Genomic DNA, 13,589 nt, shown 5'->3' on the forward strand with positions numbered 1-13,589 from the left:
CTACAGTAGATATCATCACTTTCGTATTTCCACCAATTATATATTCCGTAGCCACTTCTAAATACCCGGGCAGCTGTAATAGTAAAATAGTCCCAAATGGGAAATCAACAATCATCGTGACGTCAATGCAATGGAAATAATTCAAGTATCTTGCCTCACGGATTTATATTATTCAAGTACTAATTCTAGCTTGTGTCGTTTGAAGACTCCATTAGCAAACACTCATCACAATTCGCGAATACAACCTTCGAACTCAACGTACACACGGCAAAATGTCAACCCCCGGAAAGAGCTGTTGCGCCGATGGAAACGAACTCCCAGGCGATCCACGAACAATGAAGAGTCGAGTCCTCGAAAGCGGAGCTGCAATGATCCAAGACTTCACGCCAGTAAAACAAATCTGCGCACATCTCAATGCATTCCACGTTTACGCCAACGATCCAACCCGATGCGTCGAAGCCAATCACTATTGCACTCATTTAACAGAGGGTATGTAACAACAGTCATGTTTATAGATCAAGAAGCACCGAATGACCTAAGTACTTGACATTAATATCTCACCTAGATGTCCGCCAATGCCTGATCTACGACTCGTCCAATGCAAACGCCCGCCTCATCGGCGTGGAATACATGATCTCGCCGCGCATTTTCACGAGTCTTCCCACCGAAGAGCGTAAGCTCTGGCACACGCACGAGTTCGAGGTCAAGAGTGGTATGCTGGTCATGCCAGCACCGGCTGGTGTGCCCGATGCTGTATGGGAAGCGGCCGAGACGGCGGAGATGCAGGACGTTGCGCCTATCTATGGCAAGACTTATCATTTCTGGCAGATTGATCGTGGAGACCCTGTCCCTCTAGGCCAGCCGCAGTTGATGGGCAGTTTTGTATCGAATGAGAGCGTGAAGGTAGCTCATCCTGCGGGGCTGGATTCGTTGTTGGAGGATCGGAATAAGAGGTATGGGGTGGATCATCGCCAGAAGGCGAAGAAGAGGGAGGGCATTGAGGCGGTCGAGAAGCATCCCGGTATGTATTGTGCTTGTTAATTGGCTTTGCTTGGACTTGGGCTGACATTATTGTTAGATGCTGATTCGTGGTTCAAAAAGCGAACTTGATTTGACAAATGGATAAATGTCAATTAATATTGTTCAAGGATGCTACAAAAGAACCTAAGGGAGCATGAGAAATCGAAATTGATAATAAATTGTCTAATTGAGAGATGTCTCCCCACTGTGCATGCCTCACGAGCCCAGTCCCATAATGAAATGGGGTCAAAGTGAGGCACACTGGGGGACAGTCTATCTAACAAGATAGGCTGGTTGTGTTCATCTTGCTTCATATTCCACACGTGCTCGTCCTGGTTATGTATTTCGGCGACGGCAAGCTCTAGCATTTGGAGAAGCGAACATCCCGAAAGGGATTGGGGGGTAGGGGTAATGGGTATGGGGTGTATATGTAAAGGATATCGACTGTTTAAGCATCTCTAGTGATTGTAAGAGGTGCTCAAAATTATCATCGAGGAATGAATGAAAATCCAGGTCCTTCTCAGCCCAGCACCCAAACATTAATGGGCAGCTGATATAACTGGAAGGCTCCTGGATATCAAAATCCACTGCAACGGCAATATCCTGTCAATTGCTGGTTCAAGACACAGGCTAGATTGACTGATGATGGGAGAAGAGGAAAAAGCGGAGCAAAAAAATGGAATTTAAATGCTCATTGCGGTCACATGACTGATTCCGACCGCGGAACAGTTGATGCAGCTCGATCTGAGCAAGATTCCATGTTTCCAATTCACCACAGATGGAGCACTTAATCCGGTCAGCAATACAGGCTACCAATCTGCGCACCATTGGTCGGCTTGCGCTCAATGGCACCAGCACGTTCTGCGCTTGCGCGCTGATCTGGGAGCACCTGATAACTGTCCAGCTCAGCGAGGGCCCGTCGATGTACCCTACTTTCGACGTACGAGGTGATTGGCTCCTGATATCGCGCGTCCACCGCAACGGGAAAGGAATCGAGGTCGGAGATGTTGTGCGCTACGGTCACCCAAACTTTCAAGGCGTCCATGTGGCCAAGCGGGTAGTGGGAATGCCTGGGGATTTTGTCTGTCAAGATAAACCGCTCAGTACGAGTATTGGCAAGGAGGGGAATATGATTCAGGTGGGTTATGTGTTTTGGTTCTGGTTGGGTTCAATTGCTGACTTGTGATGTTTTGTGTAGATCCCCGAAGGTCATGTCTTTCTAGCCGGCGACAATCTTCCCTGGTCTAGGGATTCGAGGAATTACGGTCCAGTGCCCATGGGTCTCATTAATGGAAAGATAATTGCCAGGGTATGGCCTTTGTCGAAGGCGGAGTGGGTGACCAATCCGTTGAAACCGGCGCAACTGGATTCCCAGAACATTTGAGGATTATACGATGTACATTATACCAGACAGGTGGATTACGGGTTGCCGACGTGTGGCACTCGGGCCCATTTTGTTTAAGCATACGCATGGAGTTTGGTTGGAAAGGATTAAAACAGTGTGCATATTCATACATATATCAAATTGTACAATACAAAGGCTTGAAGACAAACAAGATCAGCGGAACGAAGAGGGGTTACGTCTCTTATATGGCAGAGGCTCGACTCTCTTGCGGCGCAGCTCCACATTGGCACCGTCGAATCCAATCTCCTTCATAACCTCCAGGGTCGTGTCGTCCCATTGGGTACGGAACAGGTGAGCACCGATGGCCTTGAGGTGGTAACGGGACTGGAGAGTGCGAAGCAGAGTGTTGTCGCGGCTGCTCTCCTTGGCCTTCACGACGGCAAAGTCGAGAGGCTGGGAATCCTTCTGCTCCATGATGAAGAGAGAAAGACGGTGGTAGGGACTTCCCTTCTGGGCAACAGGTGGTAGCCATGGGAGAACGACCTGGGAATCTTCCAAAAGCTGCGCAAGATCGACCTTGGTAGCGGTGGCCGAGATGGGGACGTTGACGGCCAGGAAGTGTGTCTTATAATCGAAGTTGTCGTTCTCGATGTTGGGGACATCAGGGTCAACAACTGCAATGGTGACCAACTTTTCACCACCCTCGAACATTTGCACATCGAGTTTAGGCGCGCTTGTGCTGAGTTTCGCTTCGACGAATTCACCGGCTTGGACTTGTCGCTTGCCGAAGTACAACTTTGTTTCGACGACGGGGTCACAGTGAGGCAGGACATCGGGAATGACGTTCATCTGGGTGATACGCTGGACCTGAACCTTGCGGCGGTATTCGCGCCATTTGCGGTCGGCCAAAAAGCGGTAGATGGGCTTGGACATGTCACCTGAATCGATAGAAAACAAACCATTAGCCTCAGCCCAATTTGATTAGTTGATCCAGAGGTGATTACCTTCATTATCTTCAAACTTTCGCTTGACGAGGGGGTCGTTAATATCGGCCAGAACCTTGAGGCGCTCCAAGTGTAATTGCATCGCAGTAACACGAGACTTCTTCGCCTTTTCTCCTCCGGCCTCCTCGACAGACAAAGCCTCCTGTCTGGCAAGGCGCTGTCTCATCGTCTCAATCTCCTTCAACTTTTCTTCGCGGTCCGCAAGCAAAATCTTCCGGGCTTCTTGGAAACATTGGTAGGGCAGCTGTTCGAAAGGAAGGTTCTCGGAATCTTGGAGCGCGGCACGGCGACGACGAGATCCAATGGGGGTGGTTCCCTGTCGGAGCAACCGTCGTTCAAGACGGGGACTCGTCACAAGAGAGGGATCGGGTGCCTTGTGGAAAGGTTGGCTCGGAGTTTCAGCTTCGGGCTCTCGAACGTTCGCGGTCGACTGGAAGGCTCGCGTTTGTAGCTGAACTCCAGCCACGCCTCTAGAGTAGGTATTGCGAAGGCATTGGAGCAGAGGCTTCGAAGCCCGCTCGCAGTGGGCCATGATTCGAGGAATTGGGGGTTATGATGGGCTTGGCCTTGAGGATCCGATGTTGTTGTCTACCCGGGGAACTTTTTCTGTTCGGACCTAGCACATCACGTGACCCTCTTAGTGGTACCTGGGATACATCATGTAGGAAATTATACATCTCTATGTAGTTATATATAGAGCTCTCTTGTATGGTTTATGATTACTGTCTTTGTATGCACTTAAAAAGATATCCAAAAAGAATATCCAAAAACACATCGAAGTGTCTTGACGTGAGCTGAGCCAAATGAACTCCCGAGGTTAGATTTATAGTTCTACATTATGAAGGACTTAGTCAACGTCAACCTGGAACCTTTCAAGCTTGAAAATAGTGCGATCAATTCATATCCGGGTCTTGCTCTTTTTCCTTGCTCGTCTTCCCTTTCTGTTCCACCAAATCAATGAACTGCCTTGATAGGACGCATCGTCTCTCTGCCTCGTATGGCTCATTGACAATGCCGATACACATTTCACTAATCCGGAGGTAATGTTCGCGAAACACAATCCATAATAAGATATCAGTTTCAAGGCCTGGTCGGGGATAATACCGATCATTTCTCCAAAAAGTAGCGGCGGCTTGTTCGACTCCTTTTGAATCCATTGCCATCCTCCTACATAAATCAAAGTCAAGAACCCACATCGAATGGTCTCCGAGGACGTTGGACTCCGCTTTAAGAGGGGAACCCTTAGAAGGCGGTGCAAGAACAAACTCAATATCATTCCCATCAATCTCACCAATCCAGTGCATCATGGCGAGTGTTTCAGCCATAACTCATGCGTACTGATTTATGTCATTCGTTGTTATGCCGAATTCTTCTAATTGATCGATATGAAGTGGGAAATTCCATAGAGAAAAGGCTGTGAATCGCGACGCAGTATGAGACTTTTGTGTTCGTCTTCGGCCGAGGTATGGCCTTACCAAGCAGTCTTTATTAGGACCGCTAGCGATGATTTCTTAGACAAGGTTTGGCGGACAGTAGTTCTTGATAAGAAGTCGTCTTGTAGTATCGGGGAAAGGCGGTATACGTTGAGATTGGATCATATTGCATGGTGTCGTATAGCCTGGTGAGAATGTTCGATAGTTTACGGACCACCATTTCTGGTCCGTTGCCTTTATAAAACCATAGCAGGTTGGGATTTGGATTTGGATTTGGAGTTTTAAGGTTAGGATCTTTTGTAAGCTTTGGGTAACTCGGTTGTGCATTTCAAAGTCGTTTATCAAAGATCGATGAGGCCCACCATCCTCCCTTTTGAATGCAGGACTGGTCTCAGATGCCCACACGGTGCCGCAAAATCCTTGTCCGATAGTATGTAGCGTGGAGGTATCTGCTACTTCGATATCAGCTTCTTCGGTATCATCGAATAGGTTGTTAGTCATTGTGTTATTGAGTTGTGTTTCTGAAGTTGTCTTTGAGGCTGTGATAAGTGGTTGTGATTATTGTGGTTTTGAATAAGAAAAAGATAACGAAGATGATGAAGACCGACATTAGAAATAGCTAGCAATGACGCCAGAATTAATGAGGTTGTCACCTAAATTGGACTAGTAGTTGAATCCTATACTTTGTAGCGCGACGGTTCTGCTAGCACCCACCGCCCGGGATCAACTTTTGCTCCATTCAAGACTCCGGACACCACCAACATATACGTCGATCACCCAGCGAATTTCACAATGCCAGGTAACGATGTTATGCGGTCGCTGAGACTGTTATCACGCAGCTCTGGCGGACTCATGTCAGGCCCGAAGCAGGTGACGGTTAGTGCACTCCATGAATTCTTCTCGGTCCGGTTCAAGGACGCATTTACTGACAGCGCGTCGAATCATACAGCAACGATGCCTCACACGCTCAATGGCAACCGAAGCCACAACACAACCCCCAGTGGCAACTACAGATGCAGTCCAGGCCGAACAGGCTCAACGGCCAGGGGGCCAAACCCCTGTTCAAGTCATGACCTACCGGTGGCCCGACTTGGAACCCCAGCGTCTGGTCCACTACTCCCGGAGGCTACTTCAGATGCCTACTCGTCACGATATTCTCCACCGCGCAGTCATCTACGAGGGTGATAGCACCCGACAAGGTTCAGCCAGCACCAAGTGGAGGGACGATGTGCACGGTAGTCACAGAAAGCTGTACGCGCAGAAGGGCTCCGGTCGTGCGCGTGCGGGTGATAAAATGTCGCCAGTTCGACGAGGTGGTGGTGTCGCTTTCGGACCTCACCCTCGTGATTTCTCGACCGATCTGCCCCGGAAGATCTACGACCAAGCCTGGCGCATTGCCCTTAGCCACCGACTTTCACGCGGCGAATTGATTGTTGTTGATAACAGCATCGGTATCGATGAAGCCGCCAGTCCATTCTTCATCAGAAATCTCGTCAAAGCTCATGGCTGGTATCAGAAGGGCCGGTCTACATTCGTTACACTGAAGCCGAATGAGATGTTCTCTGATGCCGTCGAAAAGTTCGGCAACCACGCACGAACCATCAGCGTCGAGGATTTGGATGTGAAGAATGTCTTGGAGACAGCAAGATTGGTTATTGAGAAGAATGCACTGCACAAGATCCTGCTTTCGCATTCGACGGACTTGGCCAAGGTGGACACTCTCTTTTCGCCTTCAGCAAACGGTGAGAAGGTGTATCCGCTGGACTTTAGCCGGATGAAGGCTACATGGAAGAACGTTTAATTGTATTATTCTCTGTTACTTGTTTTTTTTTGGCATTATCTAGCTGTGTACAAATAGATCATCTATACTTCGAACGTTATCACTTCTCCGAGTCAGCCTGGTGGCTACAACATATGCAGTAATTAGCTGGCTTTTTGTATTATATCACAGTCATACTATGTGTTTCTATTTGGAGTATATAAAAGAATGACATCAATTTGCGGTGATGTCGCCGAAATGTACCTCCGAGCTTGTCGGTTATGGGCGGAGAGTTGATCCTCGGAGCGGAAAGAAAATCCAGCGAAAAACTCCCGAGGTCAAGGAAAGCGGAGAAACACCTGATTGTCACCACATAACCCCCTTCTCTGGTTCTCGTCATATTCCAGTTCTAATGTTACTTCGACAATTCAATCGCGTCTCCTCGCCGAGCTGGATCTCGCGCGTTCCTTCAGCAATGCCTCTACGCGCCAAGGTGACCAACCCTGCCTTTCGGGCAACAGCTATGGTACGCACCCTGTTCGGAGAGAATCCCGATATCCAGTGTTTACTTGCTTACTATTGTTAGATGTCGACTACTCCTGATATTCCCAAAGAGCTCCCCGGCGATGAGCGCGATGATGTTCTGTTTAACTCGATCTACGGAATCCGCAGCGTTGAGCTCAACCGACCCAAGAAGCTCAACTCCCTCAACGGCTCGATGGCTCGCAAGATTCTCCCTCGGTTGAAGGTTAGAATGAACACCCGGAACTTCAGAAACATACAATACTAAGCGTTGGATGAATAGGAGTGGGAGAAATCTCACCTTGCAAACATGATCCTCATCTCCGGAGCGGGCACCAAGGCTCTCTGCGCAGGAGGCGACGTTGCTATCCTGGCGCAGCAGAATGAGAGTGGAGCGGAAGGACAACAAGCATCGACAGAATTCTTCGGACTCGAATACCGCCTCGACCACTTGATCGCTACATACTCGAAGCCTGTTATCTCATTTATGGATGGAATCACCATGGGTGGTGGTGTCGGCCTCAGCATGCACGCCCCCTTCCGAATTGCGACCGAGCGCACCGTTTTTGCTATGCCCGAAACCACCATTGGCTTCTTCCCCGACGTTGGCGGCTCATTCTTCCTCCCGCGTCTCGATGGTGAGACCGGCACATACCTGGCTTTGACCTCAGAGCGCCTGAAGGGTGTCCAGGCTCTGTATGCAGGCATTGCCACACACTACCTGCACTCGAGTGTTCTGAGCAGTGTGGCACAGCGTCTTTCCGAGCTGACTTTCCCCGACCACGTCGAGCTTCCTGAGCGTTTGGACATTGTCAACAAGACCATGTCCGAGTTCTCCCTTGGCCTCCCCCCGCTTGAGGAGGAGCCTATGCTCATGGCTGGTAGCCTGCGCACTGCCATTGACCGCTGCTTCGGATTCAACACTGTGGAGGAGATTATCCAGGCCTTAGAGAAGGAAACCGAGCACAAGGAGTGGGCACAAAAGACATTGGAGACTCTGTCAGGCCGCTCCCCGACCTCTCTGAAGGTGACCCTGCGCCAGATGCGTCTTGGCAAGAAGTGGTCCATCTCAGAGACCTTCCAGCGCGAGCACGAGGTTGCTGCCAAGTTCATGCGCCACCCTGATTTTGTTGAGGGTGTCAAGGCCCGTCTGATGTCCAAGCCTGCCCGCCAGGCCGAGTGGCAGCCCGCTACCCTCGAAGAGGTCTCAGATGAAACCGTGAAAAACTTCTTCGAGATCCCTAACAAGCAATCCCGCCTTACGCTTCTGAGCGAGGGAGATTACAAATACTACCCTCATGCCCGCTTCACTCTTCCCTCTGAGAGAGAGATTGAGGAGGTTGTGCGCCAAGGCCACGCATCGCGGAGACCTGTGGTCGACTACTTCCTCGAAAAATACGCTCACCGCGAGGGTGTGCGCCGAAAGGTCGTCGAGGTGATTGCCCGACGGACGACGACATCATCTCCCGAAGGACTCAAGTGGGTGCAATAAAGAGAGGGATACCGTCTATAGCTTGTAATTTTTATTGTTGTGTATTAGAATTTATTGGGAATTGGGCCCATATACCACATACCATTTATTGCATTTCCTGGATCTGCAATTATTGATCGTCTTCTCTAGAAAAGATATAGTATTCAACTGATCTACCCAAATATAGAGACCTCGATATATTTTGTTATATATAAAACATAAACCGTACAGATAGCACGCAATTCCACCCCATCTGAAAGTTTTCCAAAGGTCCTCAGCCCACCCGCGGCATTGCTGATCCGTCACCCAACTTAATCTCCAGGGCTCTCCCCATAAACATCCGACTAGACCCCTGCACACCTGCTGTAAATTACCAGCAGCGCTTTTAGATGAATTTCGAAAGGCCCCTAGAGCCTAGCCGGCGCTCATCAGAAAGCATCAGCACCACCAATGCCTGCAGCAATTTGTTACCGACATCGGCGGATGATGATGATGCTTCACGACCCCCAAATGATATTCCAGCACCAGAAGCCCGCTCAGTACTAACACGCCTATACATCTCACACACACTCTCAGCATGGAACTCACGCATGTTCGAATTCGGCGCTGTGCTATTCCTAGCTTCGATATTTCCGGGGACACTACTGTATGCTTCGATATACGCTCTAGTGCGGGCGTTTGCCGCCGTCGCGCTGTCGTCCTGGTTGGGTGCGCAGGTTGATCGTTCGGATCGGCTTGTGGCTGTGAGACATTCTATTGGTAGGTCGATGTTGATTTGAGTATTGCATTGTGTTATGTTTCGCCGTGTTACCATTCAGGGCCAATGGCTGATCAAACGAGTAGTGTGGCAAAGAGTCCCCGTCGCGGTGTCGTGCTTGTGCTTTGTGGCAACCGTGTCCATGGTCTCTTGGGCGGTTACGATTGCCTTGTTCGTTGTGCAGGGCTTGCTGGCTTGTATGGAGAAATTGGCCGCTACGGCTAATACGGTGGCTGTGGAACGGGACTGGGTATGTACTGGGAATCGTATTTGGATTTTCTAATTTCTTCGATACATCCATTATACATTTTTGTTCTAGAGACATCGCTGATAATTTGACACTAGGCAATTGTGATCTCGGATAGTATTAATGTCCCCCGACAAGGTGAGGAAGTTGAAGTAACCTGCAGCTCTACAATATCTAACTTCGATCGAACGGCAGACTTGAACGCCTCAATGAGACGAATCGATCTCTTCTGCAAACTCCTAGCACCAGTATTCATCTCTTTGATTGACAGCATATCAACCCAATACGCAATTTGGACAGTATTCACTCTGAACACCGCATCTATGCTAGTCGAATATATGGCCATTGCCCAGGTCTACCAATCCGTCCCAGCCTTGAAAAAGACACAATCTCCTACAACACAAGCAGATGATATAAACAGCGAGACTACCTCTGAACCCCACCAGAATACATCTCGCAAGATCCTCAACTCCCTACCAGAGACACTAGTACCCTGGAAGGAATACATAGCCAGCCCCGTCTTCCTAGCATCCTTCGCCCTGAGCCTGCTCTACCTAACAGTCCTATCCTTCGGCGCAACAATGACCACATACCTGCTGGACACGGGCTTCACCTCGTTACAGGTTAGCTGCATGCGCATCGGCGCCGTGGCCGCCGAGATATCCGGCACATGGACAGCGCCTATGATCATGAACCGGATCGGACCCATTCGGTCCGGACTGTGGTTCCTCAACTGGCAATTTGTCTGCGTGGCAGGTGCTGCTGTGGCCTTTGTTGCTTGGGACTCGAGCTCGCGGCTCGTGGCGGGTACGCTGATTGCGGGCGTTGCTTTGAGTCGGGTTGGGCTTTGGGGATTTGATTTATCGGTTCAGTTCCTTGTTCAGGAGGTAAGTGGCTTCTCTAACATTCACCTATTGGATTGTGCGTTGCGTGTACTAAACGAACGGTATTATATAGAATATCCAGGAACATGCTCGTGCTCGCTTCTCTGCGACGGAAATGGCTCTGCAGAATGTTTTCGAGATGCTTTCTTTTGCTTCGACGATTGCTTTCCCGCTGCCGGCGCAGTTCGGGTATCCCGTGATGATCAGTTCTGGGGCTGTGGCGGTCGCTGCTGTTTGTTTCGCGGCGTATGTGCGCAAGGAACGAGGTCATCTACTGCATCGATCACGGTGTATGGGTGGGGATAAAGTGTTATATCGAGCGGTTGAATCTGGTTCGGTTTAGAACATTTGAAGTGGTTCTACGTAAGTTCTTGTATCATAATTCATGAGAAAATGTCTATGTGTATGAACAAAATCGTCACAAAAGTCATCCAGAAAAGCAAGCTCGCTGGTTACATGAGCGCCGAGCCATTAGAAAAAGTCTTATACATCTCGTCTCGAACATGGAGTCTAAATGACAATGAAAAAGTCCGAAAACAATTCCCGCCTCACACATTTCGAGTCCGCCCATGTGCGTGACACGTCCTGTCGCCTCGTCATCTCCTCCACAAGCACGAGGACCCTATCAGCAGTTGGGTGACGAGTGACGGAAGATGCCGCGTCAGCTTCGTGGGCAGCAGCCATACGCTGAATCTCATGAAGAATCCACTTGCGCTGGTCTTCCGTACCCTCGAGGCCAGCAACAAACAGCGGCCACAGGAAACTGACAGGCAGATGGTTTGGCCCGGTAGAGTCAACGGTAGCCAGTTGAATGATTTGATCGACGGCACCGTTGACACGGTCTGTGCGAGGATAGATTGCAAATGCAACGCGGTGCAAGTAAATAAAATTTGCTAAGAAGTTGGCCATGTATTGCCGGAATGTGCGACAGATTTCCGATGCCACAGGTGCGCTCAAGATATCTGTTAGAGCTTCTGGTCGTCCGTAGACGTCTATTACGGAGGGACGTCGGTGCCAGAGTGTTTCAAGGTCTGCGCCGATTTTGTGGGCGAATTGGAGGACTTCAAATTCGTCGGTGAGGGTTCCACGGCTGCGGTGGTGGAGGTCGATGCAGACTATTCGTCTGACGACTTGTTGGGCTTGCGCGAAGAATCGGAATGCTGGGCCTACGATTGCTTCGTAGACGAGATAGTTGGGGCTGAGGAATGGGTCTTCTATGCTGTCTTCTTCTTTTGTGTCTGTTGGCGCTGTTATGTGGCGAGTTTGGGAAGTTTGTGTATCTAGTGGTTTCAATGGTATGCTATGCTCTGGGATGTTGCCGAGCTCAGCGAGAGGATCGCCATCTCGGCCTGCAATCAGGGACTTGACATCTAGCAGCGAAACCCATGACACCAGGAGATGACCGAGACCGGTCCAATGTCGGGTACGGTCATGGAATCGTTGTAGGATAAGGTACCCGGAGTGAATATAAGACGTTCCGGTACATATTTCGGGAGATGAGAGAATCTGGGACAATATGAGCCAAGTCCGCTCGATCTCGAGACCAAGCAGAACATACCTCGGATAGCATTAAGAGAAAAACAGCACCCAAAATTTTGATGAGTGTGGAATCGGTCACCTCGCCATGAATACAAGCTTGGATCTCCGAACTGGACACTCTATAAAAAGCAGGCGCCCAGCGCCATCTTTTCCCTTCCATCATCGCTTTATGGACATCTGCATAGCAGTAGACAGCATTTAAAAGTGGACTAGAATCTCGCGCATGAGCCAGCAGCGCTGGCCGCATATACTTCCACTCGATGTTTATCGGTGCAAAAAGAGCAGCCGGCGGGCCAATGGTCAGAAAGTGCTGTAGCAGCTGATCCTCATACGAAGTACTGCCTGCGTCGGATAAGCTCCGCCGCTTAGTTGACACGTCCGAACCGCTTCCAATTGAGGTCCTACCAATAGGTACAGACGGGGTATCTGGAGTAAGTGGACTACGACGGTCTGCTGAAAAGTCCCCTTCATCCACGCCTGGTGTGAGTGTCGCGGGTAGCGACTGCGACGCCGGATTAGCGGTGAAAGTCATCGGGAGTCCGGTTGTCAAGTCCAGGTGTTTCTGTTCCAGCTCAGAAGTGATCCCGCCCATAAATCCAAGCATATCAAACTCGGATGGGTAGGATTCCTGGTCTGTAGGGAGCTGCCGAAGTGTGTTTGTCGGCGCTGGGATTGCGTGGTGGCCATCTGCGCGGAGAACGGTACTGAAGAAATTGACGTCGGGGGAGCGGGATACAGACGCGGCTGCAGCGGAGGAGCCTGAACTTCCTCGGTCCGCTGTGTTACTCGGCGATGTAGTTGTAATGTTTGATGGACGAGTTGATGATGAGCCCCACCCCACGCTGGGGGCGATAGGTGGTTTGTAAAGGCATCGTAGACGCAGTCGATCGCAACTGGAGCAGTTTGGTTTCCCTTCGTCGCACCGGACCTTACGGGCCCTGCATGTCAGGCACCCTGTCCGTCGACGCGGGCCAGACCTGCCAGCTCCCCGGGCTTTTGGCACCTGTGGATAAGAGTTCACGGGTCAGTTTTGGTCAGGAACAAGGTGAGGAATATTCAAATTACCTCCATGATGGATCAAGCCCGGGTGGAACCTAAATAACGCATACTCCGTACAAGATACAAAGTACGGAGTCGTCGCAAAGAAATTCGACGTGGCTGGTTTCCCCGCAATCACGTTCTCGCGGATACGATGACGAGCTCGGATGGTCATCAGATTGAATTGAGAATATTCCAAATGAGATTGACAATGAAATGAATTTACGGAGTAGATTGGGAAGTTGTAGAGGTTCTAGAAGATCCTTAGGACATTGCTAATATACACAACTCCCTATGACTGGTGATCTACACAGAACTGCGCCACTTTAGGGACTATTGATGTACAAAGTACTACAAAATATGATATATATATACTTGCATTTTCATGCCTAAAGGATACATGATCTACGTAATAAGCCACATTTCCAGCTAAAAATTATGTCGAGGACATAGAAAGGTGCAAGCAGCTGCAAAATATAGGCCAAACCGCACATTGAAGAGCCATTGCGACCTCAAAGTAGAAAATACATCAGAAAGGAAAACCCTGTCGATTCCGAGTAGAACCAACTA

General features: G+C 49.7%; 8 protein-coding genes across 8 annotated transcripts; 5 read left to right on the forward strand and 3 right to left on the reverse strand.

Moving 5' to 3' along the window:
* Positions 1-272: 272 nt before the first annotated feature.
* N7455_004606 (OBAP family protein) lies at positions 273-1,110 on the forward strand (the record flags this gene model as incomplete). The annotated part of the gene is made up of 3 exons (XM_040956727.2): positions 273-489; positions 566-1,021; positions 1,079-1,110. 3 exons carry the CDS (start codon positions 273-275, stop codon positions 1,108-1,110), a joined length of 705 nt encoding a protein of 234 aa, XP_040812799.2.
* Positions 1,111-1,798: 688 nt separating this feature from the next.
* On the forward strand, positions 1,799-2,404 carry N7455_004607 (putative mitochondrial inner membrane protease subunit 1; the record flags this gene model as incomplete). Its single annotated transcript, XM_040956821.2, has 2 exons — positions 1,799-2,158; positions 2,219-2,404. 2 exons carry the CDS (start codon positions 1,799-1,801, stop codon positions 2,402-2,404), a joined length of 546 nt encoding a protein of 181 aa, XP_040812754.1.
* Positions 2,405-2,510: 106 nt separating this feature from the next.
* Positions 2,511-3,938, reverse strand: N7455_004608 (mitochondrial 54S ribosomal protein mL38). The gene is made up of 2 exons (XM_040956710.2): positions 3,370-3,938; positions 2,511-3,303 (listed from the first exon to the last, which is right to left on the reverse strand). Exons 1-2 carry the CDS (start codon positions 3,899-3,901, stop codon positions 2,579-2,581), a joined length of 1,257 nt encoding a protein of 418 aa, XP_040812826.2. The 5' UTR covers positions 3,902-3,938; the 3' UTR covers positions 2,511-2,578.
* Positions 3,939-4,262: 324 nt separating this feature from the next.
* On the reverse strand, positions 4,263-4,694 carry N7455_004609 (zinc finger protein; the record flags this gene model as incomplete). The annotated part of the gene is made up of 1 exon (XM_040956826.2): positions 4,263-4,694. One exon carries the CDS (start codon positions 4,692-4,694, stop codon positions 4,263-4,265), a length of 432 nt encoding a protein of 143 aa, XP_040812742.2.
* Positions 4,695-5,558: 864 nt separating this feature from the next.
* On the forward strand, positions 5,559-6,686 carry N7455_004610 (mitochondrial 54S ribosomal protein uL4m). Its single transcript, XM_040956747.2, has 2 exons — positions 5,559-5,678; positions 5,752-6,686. The coding sequence occupies exons 1-2, from the start codon at positions 5,595-5,597 to the stop codon at positions 6,601-6,603; spliced, it is 936 nt and encodes a 311-aa protein (XP_040812848.1). The 5' UTR covers positions 5,559-5,594; the 3' UTR covers positions 6,604-6,686.
* A 122-nt stretch (positions 6,687-6,808) lies between these two features.
* Positions 6,809-8,743, forward strand: N7455_004611 (mitochondrial 37S ribosomal protein mS47; the record flags this gene model as incomplete). The annotated part of the gene is made up of 3 exons (XM_040956851.2): positions 6,809-7,087; positions 7,148-7,309; positions 7,367-8,743. The coding sequence occupies 3 exons, from the start codon at positions 6,809-6,811 to the stop codon at positions 8,573-8,575; spliced, it is 1,650 nt and encodes a 549-aa protein (XP_040812731.2). The 3' UTR covers positions 8,576-8,743.
* Positions 8,744-8,943: 200 nt separating this feature from the next.
* N7455_004612 (putative iron-regulated transporter) lies at positions 8,944-10,785 on the forward strand (the record flags this gene model as incomplete). Its single annotated transcript, XM_040956773.2, has 5 exons — positions 8,944-9,313; positions 9,398-9,561; positions 9,657-9,696; positions 9,754-10,445; positions 10,516-10,785. 5 exons carry the CDS (start codon positions 8,944-8,946, stop codon positions 10,783-10,785), a joined length of 1,536 nt encoding a protein of 511 aa, XP_040812770.2.
* Positions 10,786-10,952: 167 nt separating this feature from the next.
* Positions 10,953-13,052, reverse strand: N7455_004613 (Zn(II)2Cys6 transcription factor; the record flags this gene model as incomplete). The annotated part of the gene is made up of 3 exons (XM_040956778.2): positions 10,953-11,948; positions 12,001-12,984; positions 13,047-13,052. 3 exons carry the CDS (start codon positions 13,050-13,052, stop codon positions 10,953-10,955), a joined length of 1,986 nt encoding a protein of 661 aa, XP_040812707.2.
* Positions 13,053-13,589: the final 537 nt, after the last annotated feature.

The sequence above is a fragment of the Penicillium solitum genome, assembly GCF_028829755.1.
Source record: "Penicillium solitum strain IBT 25940 chromosome Unknown utg000003l_segment0_segment0, whole genome shotgun sequence".
Lineage (NCBI taxonomy): Eukaryota > Fungi > Ascomycota > Eurotiomycetes > Eurotiales > Aspergillaceae > Penicillium > Penicillium solitum.